Source organism: Haliaeetus leucocephalus, unplaced genomic scaffold (assembly GCF_000737465.1).
Source record: "Haliaeetus leucocephalus isolate CR32 unplaced genomic scaffold, Haliaeetus_leucocephalus-4.0 Scaffold273, whole genome shotgun sequence".
In the NCBI taxonomy this organism is placed as follows: Eukaryota; Metazoa; Chordata; class Aves; order Accipitriformes; family Accipitridae; genus Haliaeetus; species Haliaeetus leucocephalus.
The window spans coordinates 9,050,674-9,070,664 of record NW_010972709.1 but is presented as its reverse complement, the minus strand read 5'-3'; the positions used below and the strand labels follow the sequence as shown (position 1 = coordinate 9,070,664).

The 19,991-nt window shown below is 40.4% G+C and overlaps 1 protein-coding gene across 4 annotated transcripts in view; it reads right to left on the bottom strand.

Annotated features, from left to right (window-relative positions):
- The window catches only part of FAM65C (family with sequence similarity 65, member C), a 53,476-nt gene continuing 33,485 nt past the window's right edge, over positions 1–19,991 (bottom strand). For 2 of the 4 annotated variants that reach the window (XM_010569648.1, XM_010569649.1), the window contains exons 11-22: positions 18,518–18,663; positions 11,425–11,554; positions 9,810–10,394; positions 8,509–8,648; positions 7,511–7,643; positions 6,520–6,628; positions 5,152–5,313; positions 4,808–4,966; positions 3,474–3,676; positions 3,149–3,232; positions 2,101–2,191; positions 1–971 (exon numbers count right to left, since the gene is read on the bottom strand). In XM_010569648.1, the coding sequence (XP_010567950.1) occupies positions 871–971; positions 2,101–2,191; positions 3,149–3,232; positions 3,474–3,676; positions 4,808–4,966; positions 5,152–5,313; positions 6,520–6,628; positions 7,511–7,643; positions 8,509–8,648; positions 9,810–10,394; positions 11,425–11,554; positions 18,518–18,663 (2,043 nt within the window). In that variant the 3' untranslated portion in view covers positions 1–870. The remainder of the gene's footprint in view (positions 972–2,100; positions 2,192–3,148; positions 3,233–3,473; positions 3,677–4,807; positions 4,967–5,151; positions 5,314–6,519; positions 6,629–7,510; positions 7,644–8,508; positions 8,649–9,809; positions 10,395–11,424; positions 11,555–18,517; positions 18,664–19,991) is intronic. The other 2 variants (XM_010569646.1, XM_010569647.1) reach the window with 1 other exon arrangement.

Below are 19,991 nucleotides of genomic sequence, written 5' to 3'. Positions count from 1 at the left end.
TATACACACACAAGCCAAACCCTTTCAAGTATTTCACCTGAAGCCAGGCTTCTCTTTATGGCTACCCTCCACTAAGTTACCCAAGTGTTGAGTAAGGAGCCTGACAATGGGTGTATGCTTATGAGAAGTCTTGATCTGTGACTAAATAAATTTAAAAACAACCAACCTCAACAACTTCTACAGAGTTGTCCGTATGTCAGTCAGACCTGCACATGGCAAATACAATACATACCTTCCTGTTGTAAACTGCAGAGGATATACACTCGGTACATACCCTTGTCAGTTCTTGCTTGAACCTATCTTAAGTTACAATGCTTATGAAGAAGTTGGCTTTTGAACTAACAGGCTTTCCTTCTGCAACTAAATTGTGCAAGAAAAGGAAACCAAGCAATGCCACTAGATTTTTTCTAATGTATGTGGCAGTTAATGTAAATGATCTGTTGTCTGCTAGTTTCTAGACAGACTGTTGGAGAGTGACCATTTCTCACCTCTTTGAGAAATGCCAAATTAATAAAATACTTTATGGGAAAATAGATCACGTTTGACTTACAGTTTGAGCAGGGGCAGATAATTCCAGTGAGATGGGGATTTTAGCTCAAGTGACAACCTGGTTCCATATTCTAAGAGATCCTAGTTTTTATTCATCCAGCACTTGATATTTCATCATGTGCTGAGACAATGAGAAAACGTATTCCAGTCTACTTAGTGTAGACTGCAAACTCTCCCCCCTTTGGAGATAAACCTGTACTCTGTCAGTATGCAGCACGTATATAGCAGGGCATAAGTAAACCAGACACTGATAAACAACAAAACAAAATCCTCACATGTGGCTGTGAGGACAAGTATGATTCAGCTCCTCATATTCCACTACTAAAATACTGTGATTTCAATTTCAGCCTCTTGTTGTACAGTTTCTCTTAATTCACAGCAAATCCTGTCCATTTTCTCAAAGGCTTGCCGCCCCTTTTCACCTATGGAGAAAGAGAAAACATATCGCAGGCTGAGGAAGAGAAAGCCGTTAGAAACACCCTGAGAAATGTGATACTCTAGAAATACTTCTGTTGTGACCTTGTTGGGAACTGACAAGAACTCTCAGTAGTGACAAACACATCTCTAAGGGAATAGTTTTCCAAAAACTGCTGGAAGCCACCATGGAAAATCAGGCCTTCTGTAAATGTTTCCACATGAGTAACAATTTGGAGCATCACAGTTGGAAAACTTGTTTTGTGATACATGTGAATCTGAGTGTTTCTGTGAAGCAAGTCTGGAGATCCCCAGAACTAAGCATGAATTGAAGGGGTTTTAGGAAGAACAGAACAGGGAAATTCTGTCTCCTATTTAAACTAGACATCCTCTCTAGCAGCTGTGCATTTAAGATATTTAGCCTGGGCAAATGTTCCTGTGCCCTCAGCAGAAGTACAAATACCAGACAGTAGCAAATTGGGAACACTAACATTTCATTAGCAGCAAAATTCCACTGTAGATTTTCTGAATTCAGGTGAAGTAACAGGTAACGAACCAGCATAAAATCCATTTTGTTTGTACTCTACCCCTCCAGCATTCAGAGTAAAACCATTTGAAGAATAGGAACATCAAAATTAGAAGTAACCAGTCAGTTTGTAGGTGGCTAGAAGAGATTACCAGTCCAAAGAGTCTGGTATTGTTCTGATTTATATAAAAGATCTTTAAATCAGTTTAGCTAATCTCAGAGGCTGGAAGAGGCTTTACTGTGACCTGCCAGATTCAAATGTCCTTTTTACAAAATCTAGGAGGAAAAAATTGCTGATGCCAGTACTACTATTAAGAAGTACTCCAGCAGCACTATCAGCACTTTCAGTACTTATCTGCCACTTCTTTAAAAAGTTTAGTGGTTCTTAAAGCACTTTATCCTACAGAAATCTCCTTGGTCCGGTTCTACAAACTTTCATGGGAATGTTTGGTTATTATATGTGATACAAAGTTTATCTTAATGGCATGAAATAGCTGTTCATGAAACATTTCCATTGTCCTCGATGTGTTCAGGCTGAACTTCAGGCCTGTTCTGGTTCTGCACTATTTCACATTATTTTTTCAGAATCTGTATTTTAAGGTTGTACTTACCAAAGGATAACATTGTTTCCCTGGCTGCATTCCTAACTTCCTCTGTTTCAGATTGGCACAGGTGGGCAACCTGCTCAATACTCTCAACACCCTGTTTAAAAGAAAAACTTGAAACAGTAGCTTTTCAGCAAGCATTTTGATTAACTTTTTTTTTTAAAAAGATAAACAAATACATAGTAACTCCCATCTCTTCTTGCATTCCAATTCTACTGTGACCTTTCTTTTCTCCCTCAACATACCAGCTTGCAGTCAATTTTTCTGAGCATGATCTCACCTCTGCTACTTTCTCTCCTGTTTTAGGGCATGAAAAAGTGTAAAAGTTGTAGGGAAGAGCTCACTGCTGCAGTACCATTAAATTAGCATAAACCAATCAGCACCTTCACTGAAAGAGTTAATGCAGGTTGTGCAAGGGCAACAGTTGCTTTGCAAATCTGACTTTGAGAATAAGACTCTGATTTGTTGGGCCTGTCTTGTGACTACATGTTTGTAGAAACTGTCCTCGCAATAATCCCATGTGTGCAAACTAACTTATTACAGACTTGTGGCTGTTGGAAAGCTTTAAATCTGATCTGACAGTTTCTTATAATAGCAATGCAAATATTACTTTTATTTTCTGACTATAATCAGCTATTGTTAAACAAAGATGAACTGATTTAACTTTAGATTTCTGTAGTTAAAGCTGACTCCATATATAGCTGACTGTTGCTCATTTTTCTACATGCTAGGTGTCCCCCAGTCAGACAGTGTCTGTTGTCCGTCACCACTGACAATATTGCAGAAGTTAGAAAACATCCTTTCTGCCGTTGTACTGTGCTTGTCACATCAAACTGAGACACTCCAAGGTGCCTGCAGCTCCCTCTGCCTGCTGCTTTTTGAATAGCATTAATAGTTTGGAACTTCGGCAGCCAAAGAATTCATTAATTCCAAATAGAAGGAAGCTGAAAAACTAACCCTACCAGCTTGGAAAAAAGGAAGAAGCTATAAACACTTTTGCATCTAGCAATTTTGGCCAGACATGCACAGAAAAAGCAGAGCTGTAAATACTTACTCTGAGGTTTTTAAGGGCCAAACATGCAGCTTGCTGAAGTCTTGCATCACAGTCAGCTAAAACATCAGTGTAAAAAAAGAGAGCCTAGATGAAAAAAGAGAAGGAAAAAAATAGAAGAAAGGCTTTATAAACTGACATCAGCACTATTTTACCTCTCTTGAATTGAATAAAGGATATAGACAAATCACTTGAGCACTGATGTAGTTTAGTTCTAGTTAACAGATTAATGAAGTGCGGAGCAGATAATAGTGCTATTCTAGGATAAAACAAGTTCCATGTATTTCAGCATCTATTTAGAAAAGCCAGTAAGAACTGCAGTCTTTACCTTTTCCCTGAAGTTCTTGTTTGCTGCTGCACGGGAGAGGCAGGATGTGGCTGCTTTGCTGACGCGGTGGTTGTCATCTAGCTGCAAAATCCCAAGCAGCCGTAAAGTCTGTGGTAGAGGTTGGAGTTTGTTCAGTCGCTTTCCTTTCAATTTTTTAAGGCTCTTTAGCCGTCCAGGGCATTGTAGCTCCTCAATTAGCATTACTGCAAGTGAAAGGACTCAACTTCACTAACTGACAAATGAAGACGTTACCAAGAGAAGACAAACTCCTCTCTAATTCAGTCTCCTTTAGCCACACGGAGTTATTCACATGGCTAATAAGCAAGCCAAGCACGGCAGGAAGCAAATCAGGATGACTGCCCCTTTCACCTTCTTTCCCTGTCATTGTTTCATTTCCTCCTATGCCAAGACTGTCTGACAAATGGAGCAGAGATTATTATTTCACAATATTGAGTTCACAGGGTGCAGCGAAGCCCTGGTCCTTGTAGGACCTGGGTGTATTGAGTACAACATACAGTGCAAAAGAACTCCTGCGCCTTTGGACATTAGGACAAGTGGAGTAGTCCTAAAATAAGGAAAACACGATCAAGCAAAATATTTTAACATCTCTGAAAGATCTTGCTGTACTGGCCAAAGAGAAAACCCTCTATATTTAAAAAATAAAAAAGAAAAAGAAATCAGATACTGGATTGACAGTTTCAGTTTGAAGAATATTCCAGGTCTTTTTCAGTGACTAGCAATGCACAAGTTCTCAGTTCCCCACCAGACGAGTCATCTGCATCAAAGAAAGACTAAACATGCAGCCAATATCAGGACTGTTTTTAAAAGAATTCTTTTCTGACACAGACTAAGTTTTAAAAGTACTTTCACATGTTGGACTAGGCTTCAGCAAGATACTGGCTACCTTGTGCCAGAAAATGCACGTTAGTAACCTCTGAAATTTTACTGCCATTATCTGTGTCTGATTACAACTGCAATAGTCACACAAAGCTACAGACATTTAGTCAGTCCTTGAATCTAGCTGTAGATTGTTGCCAACTTTGTTTCTGCTTTAACTTCAGAATATCACAGAACGCACTTTAGGGCTCTTAAGATAAATATATCCTTCACATCTCTGTTTTGTTTCTACCCGGCTAGATACGGGACTCAAGCACGTCTTTCCTGTTCTAATTAAAATTGCATGGTCATAAAGGGAATTAAAATGGAAACAAATTGTCAGTGCAATGGTTGGACTGTTTTTTGTTCTGAAAGCATATCTTGAGTAGTAACCTGGAGAGCAACAGCCAGCTGCTGGGCTTGTGAGTTCAAGCGAAGGAGCCAAGCACTGCCATTACCTTCTTTAGCAAGTTTTCCCAAGTGTTTCTCCAGGCTGATAATGTGGTGTTTCTCCAGGTAGCTATAAAATTGGAATAAAGTAACCGGTTCTGTTTGGAGGTACAGAGAGGGGAGCAACCCGTCACAGGTGATGATCTGCTCTAGCAACCTCTGCAATACTGAAAGTAACACAGAAAAGAACAAATGAGAAAATGAAAGGTTGGTTAGATGTAAGCTGCTTAAAACAAGTACATACAAGTTTTAGTCTATTTTTAAAATGCACAAGGACAATTTTTAGCCTTGAAATAAAATGAAACCAGAGGGGCCTTGTGTTGTGTTCAAGGAACGGACTGATAACTGATACCTGCTTCTAATTGACCAGGGTATTTTTCCTTCACTTTGAGCATCAATGTGTATTTTAGTGCATGACGGAATCTTTCTGCTGAAGCAAACAAGACGCTGCCAGGCTCTGCAAGATCACTCCAGATTTTCAGATAGTGCTTCTTCTTTTTAGTCTTCTGAATAACTGAAAAATAACATTTTAGAAAGTCAGTGAGGTCTAGCAGATTTTGGTTTTTACATGAGAAATTAGGCACCAGATGGCATATCTAGAGATGTGTCAGCATAACTTGTATTTGTGTTATATAGATGGCTTTATTCAAAGCTGGAGATTTGCTGCCAGTATTTTAACATCTGCAAGCATTGATTTCACCAAGCTCGGGTTGAGTTCCTAAACTGTCATTACGAGACCTGAATGAGATGCCTAGCAGCTCTCCTGCCTCTCATTATTCATTTTAACCCAGCATCTGAGTCGAGTTTCAGAAGAACTTTCTGCAAGTTTAACTGTTTCCACTTCTACCAGCAAGAGATGTGCCATTTCCAAGCATTTTAGAGATCCTGTCATAAGTACCTTCACAAGTGGAGAACTCTGAACCTCAGTGCATAGGCTGAGGCAGGCGTTCTTTCATCAAACACTTCAGAAGAGCACTTGAAGTGATACCCTGTGGTTTCTCGCTATCATTTAAACCCTGTCATTTCTCACTCTTACCTACAGAGATGTTGAACTTGTGTTCTGCATTTAAGACTCCTACACTTTCCTCATCTTGTTGTGCCAAAGGCCCTTTGGAGCCTTGCTCCAGGGAACAGTTTATTCTCACATCCTTCAGGATAAAATCTGTCAGCAAATGCTTCCAACTAAAATTTGCATTCTTGCCACTATATTTACTAAGATGAGAAGAAAAGCCTTCAAAGTCTCCCACTGTGCCCTTATCATTTTGTCATATCCAACAGTCAGTGGAAGAATTTAGTAGCAGGAAGGCCTGTGATGGGAAAAATTGCACGCCAAACTTTTCTTGCAAATGTGTACAGAAGTTGGGCTGTTTGCTTACTAAGTAAAAGCATAGATACAAAAGGGGATTTTATTAAGGCTATTCTGCTGTTCTTTGACTGCAAACTCCATCATCTATAACATCCCTGTTTCTAAAACATATCAGTTCAGCTACTATTTCTTTGAGCCAAACTTCTTCAAATTTTTTACTTCCTTGCAGGGGAAAAAAACCATACAAACAATGAGCCCTATTTTTTCTAAGAATCTAGATATGAGAGCTGGTTTAATTATGTGAATGTTTGTAATGAATTTAGAATGAAACCCTGATGTGTCTGGGGAAGCTCAAGCAGAGTTACCTGTACCTCTCACATCTCTGGCATGCCTTAGAATAATGCAGTTACTCACTTTCTTCAACAGACATATCCAAGACATGCCCCAGGACTCGCGTCTGCTCTGATACTTCTTCCAAAATGCTCTCCTGCACAACCTGGGCTACATTTGGTGGCCTCAGTTTCTGAAATGCAACATGCTTATCTTAGTAGCTGAAAGAAAGGCAGTATCAAGCTCAAGATGAATGAGGATTTGTTTCTTAGAATCAAACTTCTAAAATCTGTGAGAAAACACACCAGCTGCTCTCAAAGGGCCTCTTTTCCCATCACAGCACAGACAGGTCACTTCTGAGTGCAAAACTGCTCAGGAGAAAAGGATGAGTAAATCACATTATGCTGGGACAGGCTGTCTGGCATTTGACATTCTTCCCTGCCCCTGTCCATTGACAGCTGTGTAGCAGATCAATACTAATAGTTACACTGTCCTCTGCTGCCCATTCTCATCAGAGGTAATACTTTGAGGACGATAATGTGTTTGAGCACTACAACCAAAATTAATCGAGGAAAGAGATCCCAAGACGAAATAAGAGTTTTTTCTTGCCCTACATGCTACCAGTTTCTTTCTTACTGCTGGCAGTTTTTCATTCGTTAAAAAATGCATCACCTGTTATTGATACACAATTCAACCCAAAGCTGTCCTACTGCATTTGCAGCCTACTTTGGGCCTAAAGGTATTATTGCGAGCTTCAGGAAAACCCAGAGGCTGAAAAAAAAGCAGCAGAGTGTTGTATGACATGTTTTGTGCATACACATGTATACATATATGCACGTAGACAAGGCACTTCAGGACATGGTTTAGTGGGCATGGTTGACGGTTGGACTCGATGACCTTAAAGGTCTTTTCCAACCTAAATGATTCTATGATTCTATACACTGCATTTTTGGGACTCCATTCCTGTTCTGAGTCTTTCTGCTTTATAAAAGAACCAGTTACATGTTCACTTTTGTCCATTATCAGAATCAACAATTACAACCAGTGCCCTGGAAACCCATAGGCTATTCCTTACCTGCAAAAGACCTTTGCACAGCTTCAGATGAGTTATCAAAAGTGCATCTAAGTTGTCATCACCAGTAGTTACATCTCTTGTTTCTGTTCTCATCTCACAGCTCAGGGACTGAAGCGTGTTGTCATTGTATGTGCTGTTGAGATGGGGGGGGAGGAGGGAAGAGTTAAAACTCTCATCACTACGTAAATATGAAGACGTGCAGTCTCAATAGTAGCCTTCAAGCAAGTTGCAGAAGTACAAGCCAGGTGGCATTTAACAGATAACAGCATTTTTTATTGCATTTATAACACTTCTTAAAAACATGAGGACTTCATTTCTAAAACACATTCTAAGACAGTAATACCAGATGAGTTGATCCCACAAAATCCCATTTTGGAGAATCAATACTAGTAAAAGATGCTTCCAGATAACGTCAGTTGAGTTGCTGGCTCATTTGCAGTGGGTGAACTGCAAAAGCAGCACATAGAACAGGCAAATCCCTTGGTGTTCTCCCAACTCAATGATACTGGGAGCGTCGTAAGTCTCCCAGGATCAGGCTTGTAGCTCTGGAACATAAGTTTCAGTGCTACACAACTTGCAAAATACAAAATTGAATTCAAAAGAATGAACATGTAGAAGAGCTCTGTAAGTTACTCGTAGCTCTCCTTTGCTAGGGCAGAACTGTTCAGCATCATCCCGATAAGGCTGTTTCCTGCAATCTGTTTCTAGCAATCCTAGATGTTAGGCCTTCCATTGTATCCTGCAGGTATCATTCTGCAACGTTTTCCGTAAGTTCAGTTTAAGTTTTGTGTGATTTCAGTCTGGTAGGTATTCTGAATTATGAATCTCAGAGTATTCAAAAAGATTGGTTTCTATCCTGGATGTTCATACCAATAGCAGCTCTGCACAACCATTACTTAGCCAAGTAAAGTGTATCGGTATATTGGCAAGTGTTCCTGGGATCAGCCCTCTTTACCCCTTTCCCTTGTCCCCTATAATGAAGTGCTGCAGATACATACCTGATACTGGCTGTTCTTATGCTTCCAAATAATGAAAGCTCATCAGCACTACAGTCAGCATTTAAAAAGTCAAAACTTTCCAGTACTGTCTCCACCATTAAACTTTCCATAGATGAATGTTTGTGATGGAGCTTCTTTAGCTGTTGATGGAATGGAAGGAAAAATATTGTTTGTATTTATCAAGTCATTTTGCATGAGTTCCTCGCTGTTTTTCAAATCACTCTTAAAAACAAATCAATTTGCTTTTCTGACTTCATTCTTAACACATCAGGAAAGTTAGCTCTTGGTACAGCACTCTGATCCCAAAATAACATTGCTAATTAAATTCAAAATATCCTGCAATATTTTAATCTGTCTGTATTCCTCTTTGGATTTCCATGCCTGTTAAGGTTGGTATGAGAGCTGATTTTCTCTGCATCTTCTGCCAGTAGTGCAATTTTCACTTATTCCCTGTTTCAGATCTAGGAGTAGCAATCTTGGGGGTCTGTTGCATTCCAGCATAGTATCCAAGAACTTCTATATCAATAGTGGATTTCATGGGACCACTAACTTTCTCCCCCTTGGAAAGGCTCCTTTGAGAGCACTTAGTGTGTTGGGTTTTTTTAATTTGCATTTTTAAAGTGGTTGCACTGGAATAGGAAGTCAATGTAGTTTTGTTAACATCATTTATTATTCCAGACCTTAGATGAAGTCTTACAGTATTTATGTCCCAAGTCTGCACACTGGCCCCACGTACTACAACACTACCAAATTTGCAATATAACCCACTGCTTGCAGAAAGCTCTTCTCCAGGACCTTTCCTCTATGGAAGGAAGTGTTTTCAGCATCATATGACTTGTCAGACTGAACTGCCTGCAAAAGCTAGGTGATCCTGGAGAAACATTAGGTTTGATGAACTGATGCAGTCATCTCAAGGTATACTAAATCTGAAAAACATCCAAAAAATTAGAAGCAAACCAAAACGCAGAGGCTCTGACATACAGTTCAGATTCTGCTTAGCCCAGACTAGTTTCCACTTTGACTGCATGCAGTTTCTTAATTTCTTTTTCCAATTTATTGATCTGCACACAGCATTCAAAGGCTGCCTCTGGCATGCTGTGCAACATAGTGCTCCTGTGTAGTTAGCTCTCAAGGCTGCCTTTTCCGAGTAGTGCCTGACCTCTGGTGGCCAAACTTACTTTTTGGGAACATGCCATCGATACATCATTAAATCAAATCCACCACAGCTTCATGAAACTTCTACAGTTTTAGGGGTAACAGTGGAAGCTGCACCATCTACCAGGAGTAAAACGCTACCATACCTTTAATTTATCCCTCAGAGATGAAACCTGGTATTCCAATTTCTCCAGTTGGGCTTGCCCCACATCATGCAATTTCAGCATATTTAACACTTCTTGGACAGTCTTATCGATTGACTTTGTACATCCATCTAGTTTTATGTCATTTGCAGCATTCAAGCTTTTCTGGCTAATGTCTTCTTGCTCCATCAGACGGCGATTTCTGGTCTGGTTGAAAGAACCTCTACTGCCTTTGTGACGATGCAGAAAACTAGATGGGTTATTTGGAAATCCATCCACACACGGAGTCTTCTTCAGGATATCTAGAGTTGTGTGATTTGGAAGAGGATGCTGTTGCTCTTCTGCACAAGTCTCTTGAATAATCACTAGTGGCAAGGTCCTATGGTCTAGAGCTGGAGTTGTATTTCTGGATTCTGTCCCTTTCTGATCCTCAGAGCTGAACGAGTCTGCCTCACTTGTCTCTGCAGGATTGTGAGGCTCGCTCTTCCCACGTACATCAAAATCACAGGCAGCCAAGTAGCTCAATATGCTGGGAGGCCGAGCTTCATCACTTACATCCCCTTGGTTCTGCCTTTGTTGCAAAACAGACTGCAGCAAATAAATTTGTAAAGTGAGCACATATACAATTGAAAAGCATGAGATACTGCCTAAAATAGAGAACTATGGTTTCCTGTTCTTGGAAACATACGCACCCGAACTGATCAAAACCACAGGGCTCTTCAGCACAAGGGAGCCAGGCCAGCATAGACTGGACAAAAGAAACTATTAAAACAAAGTACTAAGAGCCTACTGGATGAACTAAGTGGAGCAGTAGTAACTCTGCTTTAGATCTTTCAGATGAAAGTTACCAAGACAGCTAAAAAGTTGTTTCTGGAAAAAAAACCAAGCAGCTTTCATGTCACATCAGCTCAGGACAGGATGTGAACGTAGTAGTTAGAGGAAATGTTCATTTTGAAGAGTCCAACATACCCTGCACAAAAAATAAACCTTTCTGAAAAAGACTGTATATTCTGCTGCCTTGGTGAGGCAACACCAAACCTGACTCAGACTGGATGTTAGGGGAACATACACATGATGTTATTAGTATTTGAGATGTATGGCAGAATTAACAGAATCATATAAAACAATCATTAAAACAAAACCCTCTTGAATGAATAGAAAGAAGACAGGGTTTTCTATTCCCCTGGGCTACACTTAGCAAAAAGCAGGGTTACAGAAGAGGAAGGCTTGTTTCACATAGCACCTCTAAGATGCCATTCTGCTCCATGGCTACTGAGACAGACTAGTTCATAGTCTGATTCCCTCCACAGACTATTAGAGCAGATGCCTACACCCTTACCATTCTGGCTGCCAAGAGGAATATTTGGCAGGGTTTTTTTTTTCTCTGGCTGCCAAGAGGAATATTTGGCAGGGTTTTTTTTTTCTTTTACAAAACCTAAAATGGAACTCAAAAGAATAGGGGTTAAAAGCAAAATATAACGAACGCCCAAAATAAACAGCAAAGGCCCTGCAGTGCTACGTTTTCACATTTCTGAGTATGTTCTTCAATAGCTTAATCTAATCCAAAAATCAAGTCCTAGATCTGTGCTTTGCATTTTGCTTTCCTCAGCATACTCACCAGGTAGTATTTCTCTCTGAAGCTGGGTGTATTTGGTGGGGTCCAGTTGTACAGCGAGCTCTTCCTGCTACCCACAGAAAACTTGGCAGTGGTTCCAGGTGACAAAAACAGGTTCTCTGTGTCAAAGGGGCTGTAGCAGAAGACACAAAGGCCTAAGTGTCAGTAAGACCAGAATGCACAGAAATGTTTAGCAGTGGGAATAGCTGTTAGGATTTGAACTGTGACATTTAGTAAACAACACAGGGAATAAAAGGAAAGAGAGGGTGCCTCTCTGACCAGTATCTTTGATTGTACCAGCAGAGAAAGAGGTAGGCAAAAAGATTGCATATTTTACACAGAATTGTCAGCACCCTTTAGACAGAGACCTGTGCCACAGTCTTGGAAGAAGAGTCCAACAGGCCAAAATTCTGAAGTGCTCCATCCTTCTGCAGCATCCGACACGGATGCCAGTGCTGACAAGTACGGTATAGGCTGCTTGCTGACAGCCACTGGACAGATAGTCAGGCATACACCATACCAGATAGGAAGGAATTACAACACATGTAATAAAAGGAAAACTGTCATTAATTTCCCTCCTGCACAGCACATGCCACCTGGAAAAGCCACTGAAAAACTTCATTATCCTTCAAATATTAATAAACAATTCCTTTGGCTGGCAGAGGAAGCTTGTGCAGTGGTATATGGCAAGTTACATGGTTCATACAGTCATGGATGAATCCTGTTATAGCCCCAGAGGACACCGGCTATGGTTTACAAGAGTTTGACAAGTCCTGCTCTAAAGACTTCCCAATTACCTACTGTATCACAGCCATTAATTTCCCAAAGCCATTGCAAAGCAGTCTAAGGAAACTTGGATGAACTGTCTCCCAAAATGCAACTTGGCTAACCAGGAGAGGGAAAACATATTTAAAGTTAAGTAAAGCAAGTTTGTTTTTTCTACATGTTACTTTTGTTCCCTACTGATATGCCTTGTGGCACCGAAAGAAAGTTTGTTTTTCCACTTAAGTACCGGCATTTTGAAAAAAGTGAATTGTTTATAACAAAACTGTAATCTCATAGATATGAATATAATGACCAAACAGTAGGATAAAGTCAGATGCATTTAGCTGTACAACATAGAACCACTAGAAGTCTGAAAAGATCCAAACAATAATGAGGACTAATCAATCACAGGGAAATGAACTTCTGCTCTCTAGCAGAAGTTGAAAAGCAGAGCTCCAATTCTCTCCAGCTTCTCATGTTGCACAGGGACAATTCTCAACAGCATCCTGCAGTGCAACACACCACTGTCTTCCTCAGCATAGAGGTAATGCTCTATGAGCTCACCTAATACAGGTTAATTGGCTAAATTAACCAGTATCACCCAGCTGGGGCTCAAACAGGCCAGTTCCATGGACTCACATTAACAACCATCTGCATTGTCTCACTATGCAGAAAATAAAACACGTTTCTGACAGTAAGAGCCTTTTAGCCAAAGCCTGCCATATTTACTGATGGAAGCAAATTACTCGCATCCATAGCATTTCTTAAGAAGAGTCAGAGAGATCCATTCCTCAGATTTTTCATTTTTAGCTTTTAATATAGCAATGCAGTAATGCAAAATGACACTTCTGAGGAAAGGGACAGGAATAACAAGCTAAATCTGTTTTGCCCCTTTGACAATTACTAAAACCCTCTAGCAAAATACAGCTATTCAGCTGCCCTCCAAAGAAGCACACGCTCCCTGTTGCTGCAAGATAACAAGTTGAGAGAGCAAAGGGTGAAGGAAAGAATAAAGTCTGCTCTAAAGCATCTATTATCTCTTGATTGTAAGCTCTCTGGGCATGATCCATCACCTTGTTCCACATTTGTACAGCAAACAAAACATCATACTGGGACAGATCTATGAATCCATCTCTCCCAGCATCTTGACATTGACAGAAGCCAGTAGGGGATATTCAGGGGAAAAACATAGGAAATAAGACAAATATAGCAGGCTTTCCCCAGACACATACTCAAATTTGAGGCAATCCATAGCTTAGATCTGTCATGCATCAGACTTGGCAAGCAGACTATTGCCTTTAATTGTCATGTGCTTTTCCTTGGTCTGTCTAGTCACTTCCTGAAATCATTGACACAAAATCTCTGTGTAGGTTAAAAGTATGCAGAAATTTCATTATTTAACTTTAAATTGTGGAACAAGTTCTTTGACATGGCGGGGGGGGGGTGGTGGTGTCTGTGGCTCTACCGAGAGAAATAGTGGCTAATCATTTGCCTTCCACATTCCGCACATCTATATGCCTGTACAAGTATTATCCATCAACACCTTTTCAAGACTGGAAAATTCTGTTAAAAACAAACAAAAAGTGGCCCCACATGTCTGATCATCTTTGTTGTCCCCATTCTATTTCTATATTGCCTACATGTTGGCCTTTGGTTTATTATTAAATGCATGACACTACAATGCCATAATTGTTAAGGCCAACGTAAATGCAGCATGTAGCTCTCCTTTAGCTTGCTTTAGCACTGTTGCAGGACTTCAGTGTTTAGGTCCAAAACACACATGCCCAGCCTGACCTTGAAGGGGTTTACAATTCATCAGAGCTCATGTTTCCTAGATTGAACCTCCCACAACATTAGAAGCTTTGCATCTGCACACATTCAGAGGTACTTCAGCCTTGCCAGCACTGAGCATGGATTCCCAGTGAGATATTATTTTGTCATAAACCACCAAACCCGTGGAGGGATGAAATACTTGAGATTTCTACCATTTCCCTCACCTTGTGGCATTTCTCTGTTGGATGTGTAAGGAGGACACTTCCTGGTTTATGTTCTCAGAGGAACATAAGTAATCAGGCAGGGCATATAAAAGCTGAACTCAATTCAGTCTTTAGCCTCAAAGGATCTGCACTCCTTTCTCCCACTGCTGAGACTGTGCCCTAACTACTCCCCTTCTGTCCAGTCACTCCATGTATTAAAGACCACCAGGCCAGAAGGGTTCTTGGTGGATAGACATGTATGAATCCCACTATTAAGCCTGTGAATCCAAACTTGCATTAATACAAAAAAACAATTCTGGTCAACTGGATTGGACTCACTGTTAATCATGAGATTTCTTTTTTTCCCCCTATTGAACACAGGTGAAAATGCCCATGAAATTTTAACAGTGTTATTGTTGTGAGGTTTCTCCTACCCATAATAAGCACCAGTTTCAAGGTTAGTACAGCTTATCACAAGACTAAGCTATGAAACATCACTTCCATCAAAAGCACAGAGATGCATTGATGGACTACTGCCTAAAGATACTTGCATGAGTACTACCTATTCACGTAAGTTTTCACCTATAAGAACAAGATTGTCAGTAGGTATGTATCCAAAAAACCCAGACTTTCCTTTTTTATTCTCCCTTAAGGTTTGTTTCTCCTACTCCACAAACCCTTGTGAGCCAGGCCAGCACACACTCAAAGTGGGCAGAAATCACAAGAGCGGTTCTGGCTGGATGGTACCCTTAGATCCCAGTACGGGGTGCTAACTGAAGTTCTGAAAAGAGAACACAGGCTTTCTCTTTGTCCTTCATGCAAGAGACAGAATTCAGACTGCTGTTTAGGTTGGCAAAAAAACCAAAGCCTTCTGCCAAACTGGCCAACAAAGCCATTCTGCAACAGGCCCAAGCTCATTCACGCTCCTCGTGGCATAATCTATAAAGGAGTTGAAGGAACTTCCGTTGGAGCCCAGAAGACTAGTGCCTATTTAAAGAAAATATACATTTAGAAATGGAAGAGTGATCTACATTTTGATTTCTCACAAAGCAGGTCTAGATTGAAAGCTTGCCTCTCAGGGAAGTTTGGGCAATTCAGCTGGGTTTGTTTAGTTATTCTTAAATCAAAGAAAAAACAGCTGTTATTTTGAGTGCTGGATCTTTGAAAACAGAAACACCCTGAGTTATCACCACATAACTTCTCTTTTCTGTAAACAACTTCAGCAAACAGGCTGTCAAAAAGGAGGAGCCTGCCAGTTCTGTGCAGAAGTGCTCTGGAGAATCCACTTGGTAGGATACCAACACATTTCACAAAACTTAAACACAGCAGACACACACAGCCGGAGATTTCTCATGTGCTGAAAAATTCCAAGTGGGGATTAACTCCCAAAGAAAATGCGTCACCACTAACCCTGCTCCCAGCTCAGCTGTTGCCAACTCTAAAAGCTGGGTGATGGTTGTCCCAAATGCCATAGAAGTGTTCATCTTGCCAGTCAAAAGCTGCATTCTGAGCTGCGAGCTACTGCAACAATCAAGTGTCAACATAATTTGAATTGTATTTTTCTACAAAATCTAGTCACAAATATGATTTGCTTTGGAGATTTAAGCTATTATCTGAGAAACTATGTGATATCACAGAATAGGAAGGGGTTTTCCTTGTACAGTCCTTTTGCAAGGACAACTTATATGCATAATTATTTATGCAAGTTATTGACAGCAAGGAAAGGCAAACAAGTAGACCCAGCAAAAGTAAGTGAAGTGAATCTATCTGTTAAATGCCATTTGCATGGGTTAAGAAGAGAGTAGAAGTGATTTCTTCCAGACTCTACTACCAATGTGCCATCTCTTGGTACAGCACTTCCCATATCAGGGCAAAACCAGATTTTATACCTAGTTCAACAAGGGAAGTATAATCTCCTTCACTGCACGAGTGAAACTTCTTAAGATGTTAGGCTTGAAATCAAAGAAAAAGGGACTTCCCTTGTAAGAAGGGCATCTCTGCAAGCAGAGGGCTCTCTCTGCAGTCCTTTCTGCTCTGAAACTGCATATAGAGCTTCTGATCATTTTAGATCCAGGTTAAACCCAATACAAGTTTTGGTGGCGTGTGTTTGTTGCAGGGTGAGAGATGACAAATAAAGGCATCAGATTTTGCTGGGGATGTATGAGAGCCCATATATTGTCCTACGCCCCTCTTCCCTCCTTCCTTCCCCAATACTAAGACACATGAATGTCAAAACAGAATATTTTAATTGGCCTTCATTTAAAAGGGCTGTCATTTTAAGAGCTACTTTTACTTTAAAAAAAAAGAAACCACAAAAACATATATAACGCAACTTACACCATCCCCACTCCACACAGTTTTCAATAAATCTACCATGAATGTCTCTGCTTTCAGATTCAAATGGGAATACATACGTAACTTGACATGAGTAAGAGGAAGTTTCATAGGGCATATAATGCAAGATCACAGCAAGCTTCTGGAATGAAGCTTTGTTACCCAACCAATTAGTGGCTCAGCTTCTCAAATAAGAAACAGAGGCCTCAAAAGTCTCTAGAGCAGCTGCAGCACCTCACCAAAACAAAACATATACTGATGCCCATTGTTAGATCTCAGGAGGAAAGAGTGTCATAAACAGGTGCAGGCTGTGTGAGTTTATTTCTCATTGACTTAGAGCAATGTGTGCATTTGAAAATAATTTTCAGATGCTGTTGCCAAGACTCATTTTTCAGCCCAATTGCATGTACAAGTCAACAGTAAATTTCAAGAACCACAGCATACTATTTTCGAATGTCTTTTGTGTATGTTGATCAATAAACATGGCTCTTTCCCCAACCCCAGCAATGCAACCCAAAAACTGTTTATCAACACTTGAACAGGAATTGCAACAGAAAACCATTGTGGCATCTCTCCTGTTGGTGGCTTAAAAGACTGTGGTAAGCTTTAAGGCAAAAGATGCTTCCAAAGGTAATTAGAAGTAGAAAAAGGGTATTAAGACCTGAAAAATCAAGTCTGATTGTAAAATACATTTGGTTACTTTACCCTAAGAGCAGGGAAACTTTTCTTACTGAAAGATCTGTTTGACTTTTGGGTACATTTGGCAGACCACACATTCAATACATACAAGGGTTTTTTTTTATTTTTAGGTAATTTTTAAGAAAACAAGAAACCAGCATGGCCAGCGAAGAGTTGTATAAGGCTGAGTTATAGGTGAGTCTGGCCTGCAAGGCATAGTTCCCTGCCCTTCCTAATCTAAACATTGTTCAGTTTCTGCTTTTCCTGGAGAGAGCCTAGATCCACAAGTCATCACAAAGCAGCCTTTCAAAAAGGCCCTTATCATGGAGGTGTGTTCAAATGCCTCTTTGCCATGTTGGGCTGAGAAGAACTGAGGACTGCAGTAAGGCATATACAGGAGTACAAGTAAAGACCGCCTGTTGTTTAATTTGGCACTTCACTAAGATGGCTAGATTTAACCCCTGGACAACAATAAACAGAAACAGGTTAAAAAGTTTTGATTTGTTACAGACAAGACTCTCAGTACAGACCAACAGTCCTGTAAAGCAGAAATAACAGTACTACCTCAAAAATCTATGGTGCTATGTGTAGAGTGAGGAAGAAGTTCCAGTGCAGCATCCACAGAAGTGAGAATTTGCTTTTAGAAACATCCGTAATCCACTACAAAAATTTACAGATTTAAATTATAAAACAATTTAACAAGTCACAGGCACCATGAAAATACTCTGATATTTTAAAAGTGCATCTGTAACCAAGCTTCTCTGTAGTGCACCAACAGGCCTTACATTGATAACTGTAATCACAGTGCAAATAAGAAGGTGCTAAGTCTTTGGGGAAGCTTCATTTTTAACAAATTGTGGCCTGGTAATAGTGATTGTGCTAAAATTTCAACTATATATTTCTCTCATTGTGCCTAGAAGCTGCTATTTTCAGTTTCATTTCATCATCTTTAAGATTATTGTTCATGTTTTATAGACGTACATGCATTGCCTGGAGCTAGACTTGAATGCTCGTTGTGAAGAGTAGTAAGCTAAGTAAAAGCCTACTAGTCAGTTCACGTGGCTAGCCACGGCTCTGGTAACATCAAAGAACTGAAGGGTCATAGAAACAGCTTCTGTCCCCCTTTCCCCCTCCCCTTCCCAAGGACTGGTCCCCCAGAGTCAGAGATCAGGCACAGTAGCTGAGGTTGCTGTGAGAAAGCATGTGGCTGCTATCTATCCTGCACCTGCTCTGCAAATAGAAAGAGGACTATGATGTTGAATGGTACTAGGTGACATACTAAGGAGCCTTTAATTTATTTCAAATGTTTAGCTCCAGCTTTTTTCATTTGAAGCTGTACTTACTTCCAGAGGACCTCCAGCTGTAGCTTGATGGTGCCCAGTTCAGTTATATCCACAATGATTGTCTGAGGCTTGGTTGTGAAGAAGTTTATGCTGTCGCATGTCACAACACCAACTAGAATAGTGGCCAGTCCTCGCAGCTCTGTCACCTGTGGGGACAAACATATCCATTTTCATCTTACCAGACAATCCTAAGTCACGTGCATGGAAAGGAGAACACCCCAGGCTCAGATCGGCTCCAAGGCCCACGACAAACTTACAACCTTGATACTCAATTCTGGGCTCCTAAACTTTTGTGAGCCAATATCCCCACAAGGAATATGTCATACATGGCTAGCAAAAAGGAAAGGAGTTTTATGTGTTGGGGAGAGACAGAGCTGTACACTTCTGACAACAGAATTTGGTAGACTACGATTTTAAGTCTGAAATTTGGAAATTCCATCTCTGGTATACATACAAGTGGTTGTCATTTATAGTACAGAGTCTAGCTTGTCTACATATTAGACTAACACTATCATAAAAATACATATTACAGAGAAGTATTTTAGCCTACCTACACTAGGCTATTTCAGCTCTCAATTGCCTAAAGGATCTGGAAGCACAACTGTCCGCATCTACTGTGACCTTTCTAACTGCCCTGAGCTCAGCTGTGGGCCAAAATCAGAACTTCTAAGTGTCAGGTCTTTCCTCTAGCTCTGCAGGTGGCTCCAAGTTTGTTATCAACACAGTTACAGGCCTGTGTTTTTTCCAGCGTGGCACTTTGCTTCTTCAGCTACTTTAAAAAAAAAAATCTAATAAAACATTTGCTATAAAAACATACTTCCAATTGAAGATCAGATTGTTCTAGAAGCACATAAAGCATCAGACGCAGCACAGAATTTTAGCACAAGTGCCTGAAGTCCACTTCAGGAATTAGTTACATGCCTACATCTCCTTTAAGAGCTAGCAAAAGTTTCGTTGCTAGGCTCCTCTTGGAACACTCTTTGGCACTTCTCAATTATTTTTTTTTATTTTTCTTTTTTAAACCTGCTACGTATTTGTACTGGGTGAAGATTAAGTACAAAGTGGAAAGAGCAAGAGGGTGTGGAGAACATTAGTCAGTAGACTTACCCTTTTTGTCAGCTTATGAAAAACTATCATTGTCATACAAAGTAATACAAGTTTTTACAACTGTTATGGGAAAACAGGGATCTGAATTAGCCTCTCACCTGATCTTCATTGTGCAGTGGCAGCAGAAAACCACATTATAAGCACATTTCCAAAGGCTATGCTGGCAAGATGCCAAAGAGTCTCTCCTATGTAACCCAGTTCTTGCTGCCAGATAGGAGGGGAGCGTTGCAATAGCTGCTTTAACACAGCTGCCAGAACTCAAAACCCTGCACTGGCACAGTTTCCTGGTAGAACAGGATCCAGCACAGCCTTCGATCTCAGCTCCTTTTAGGTTGACAGAAGTCATTCTGCAGAGTCCAGTCCATGA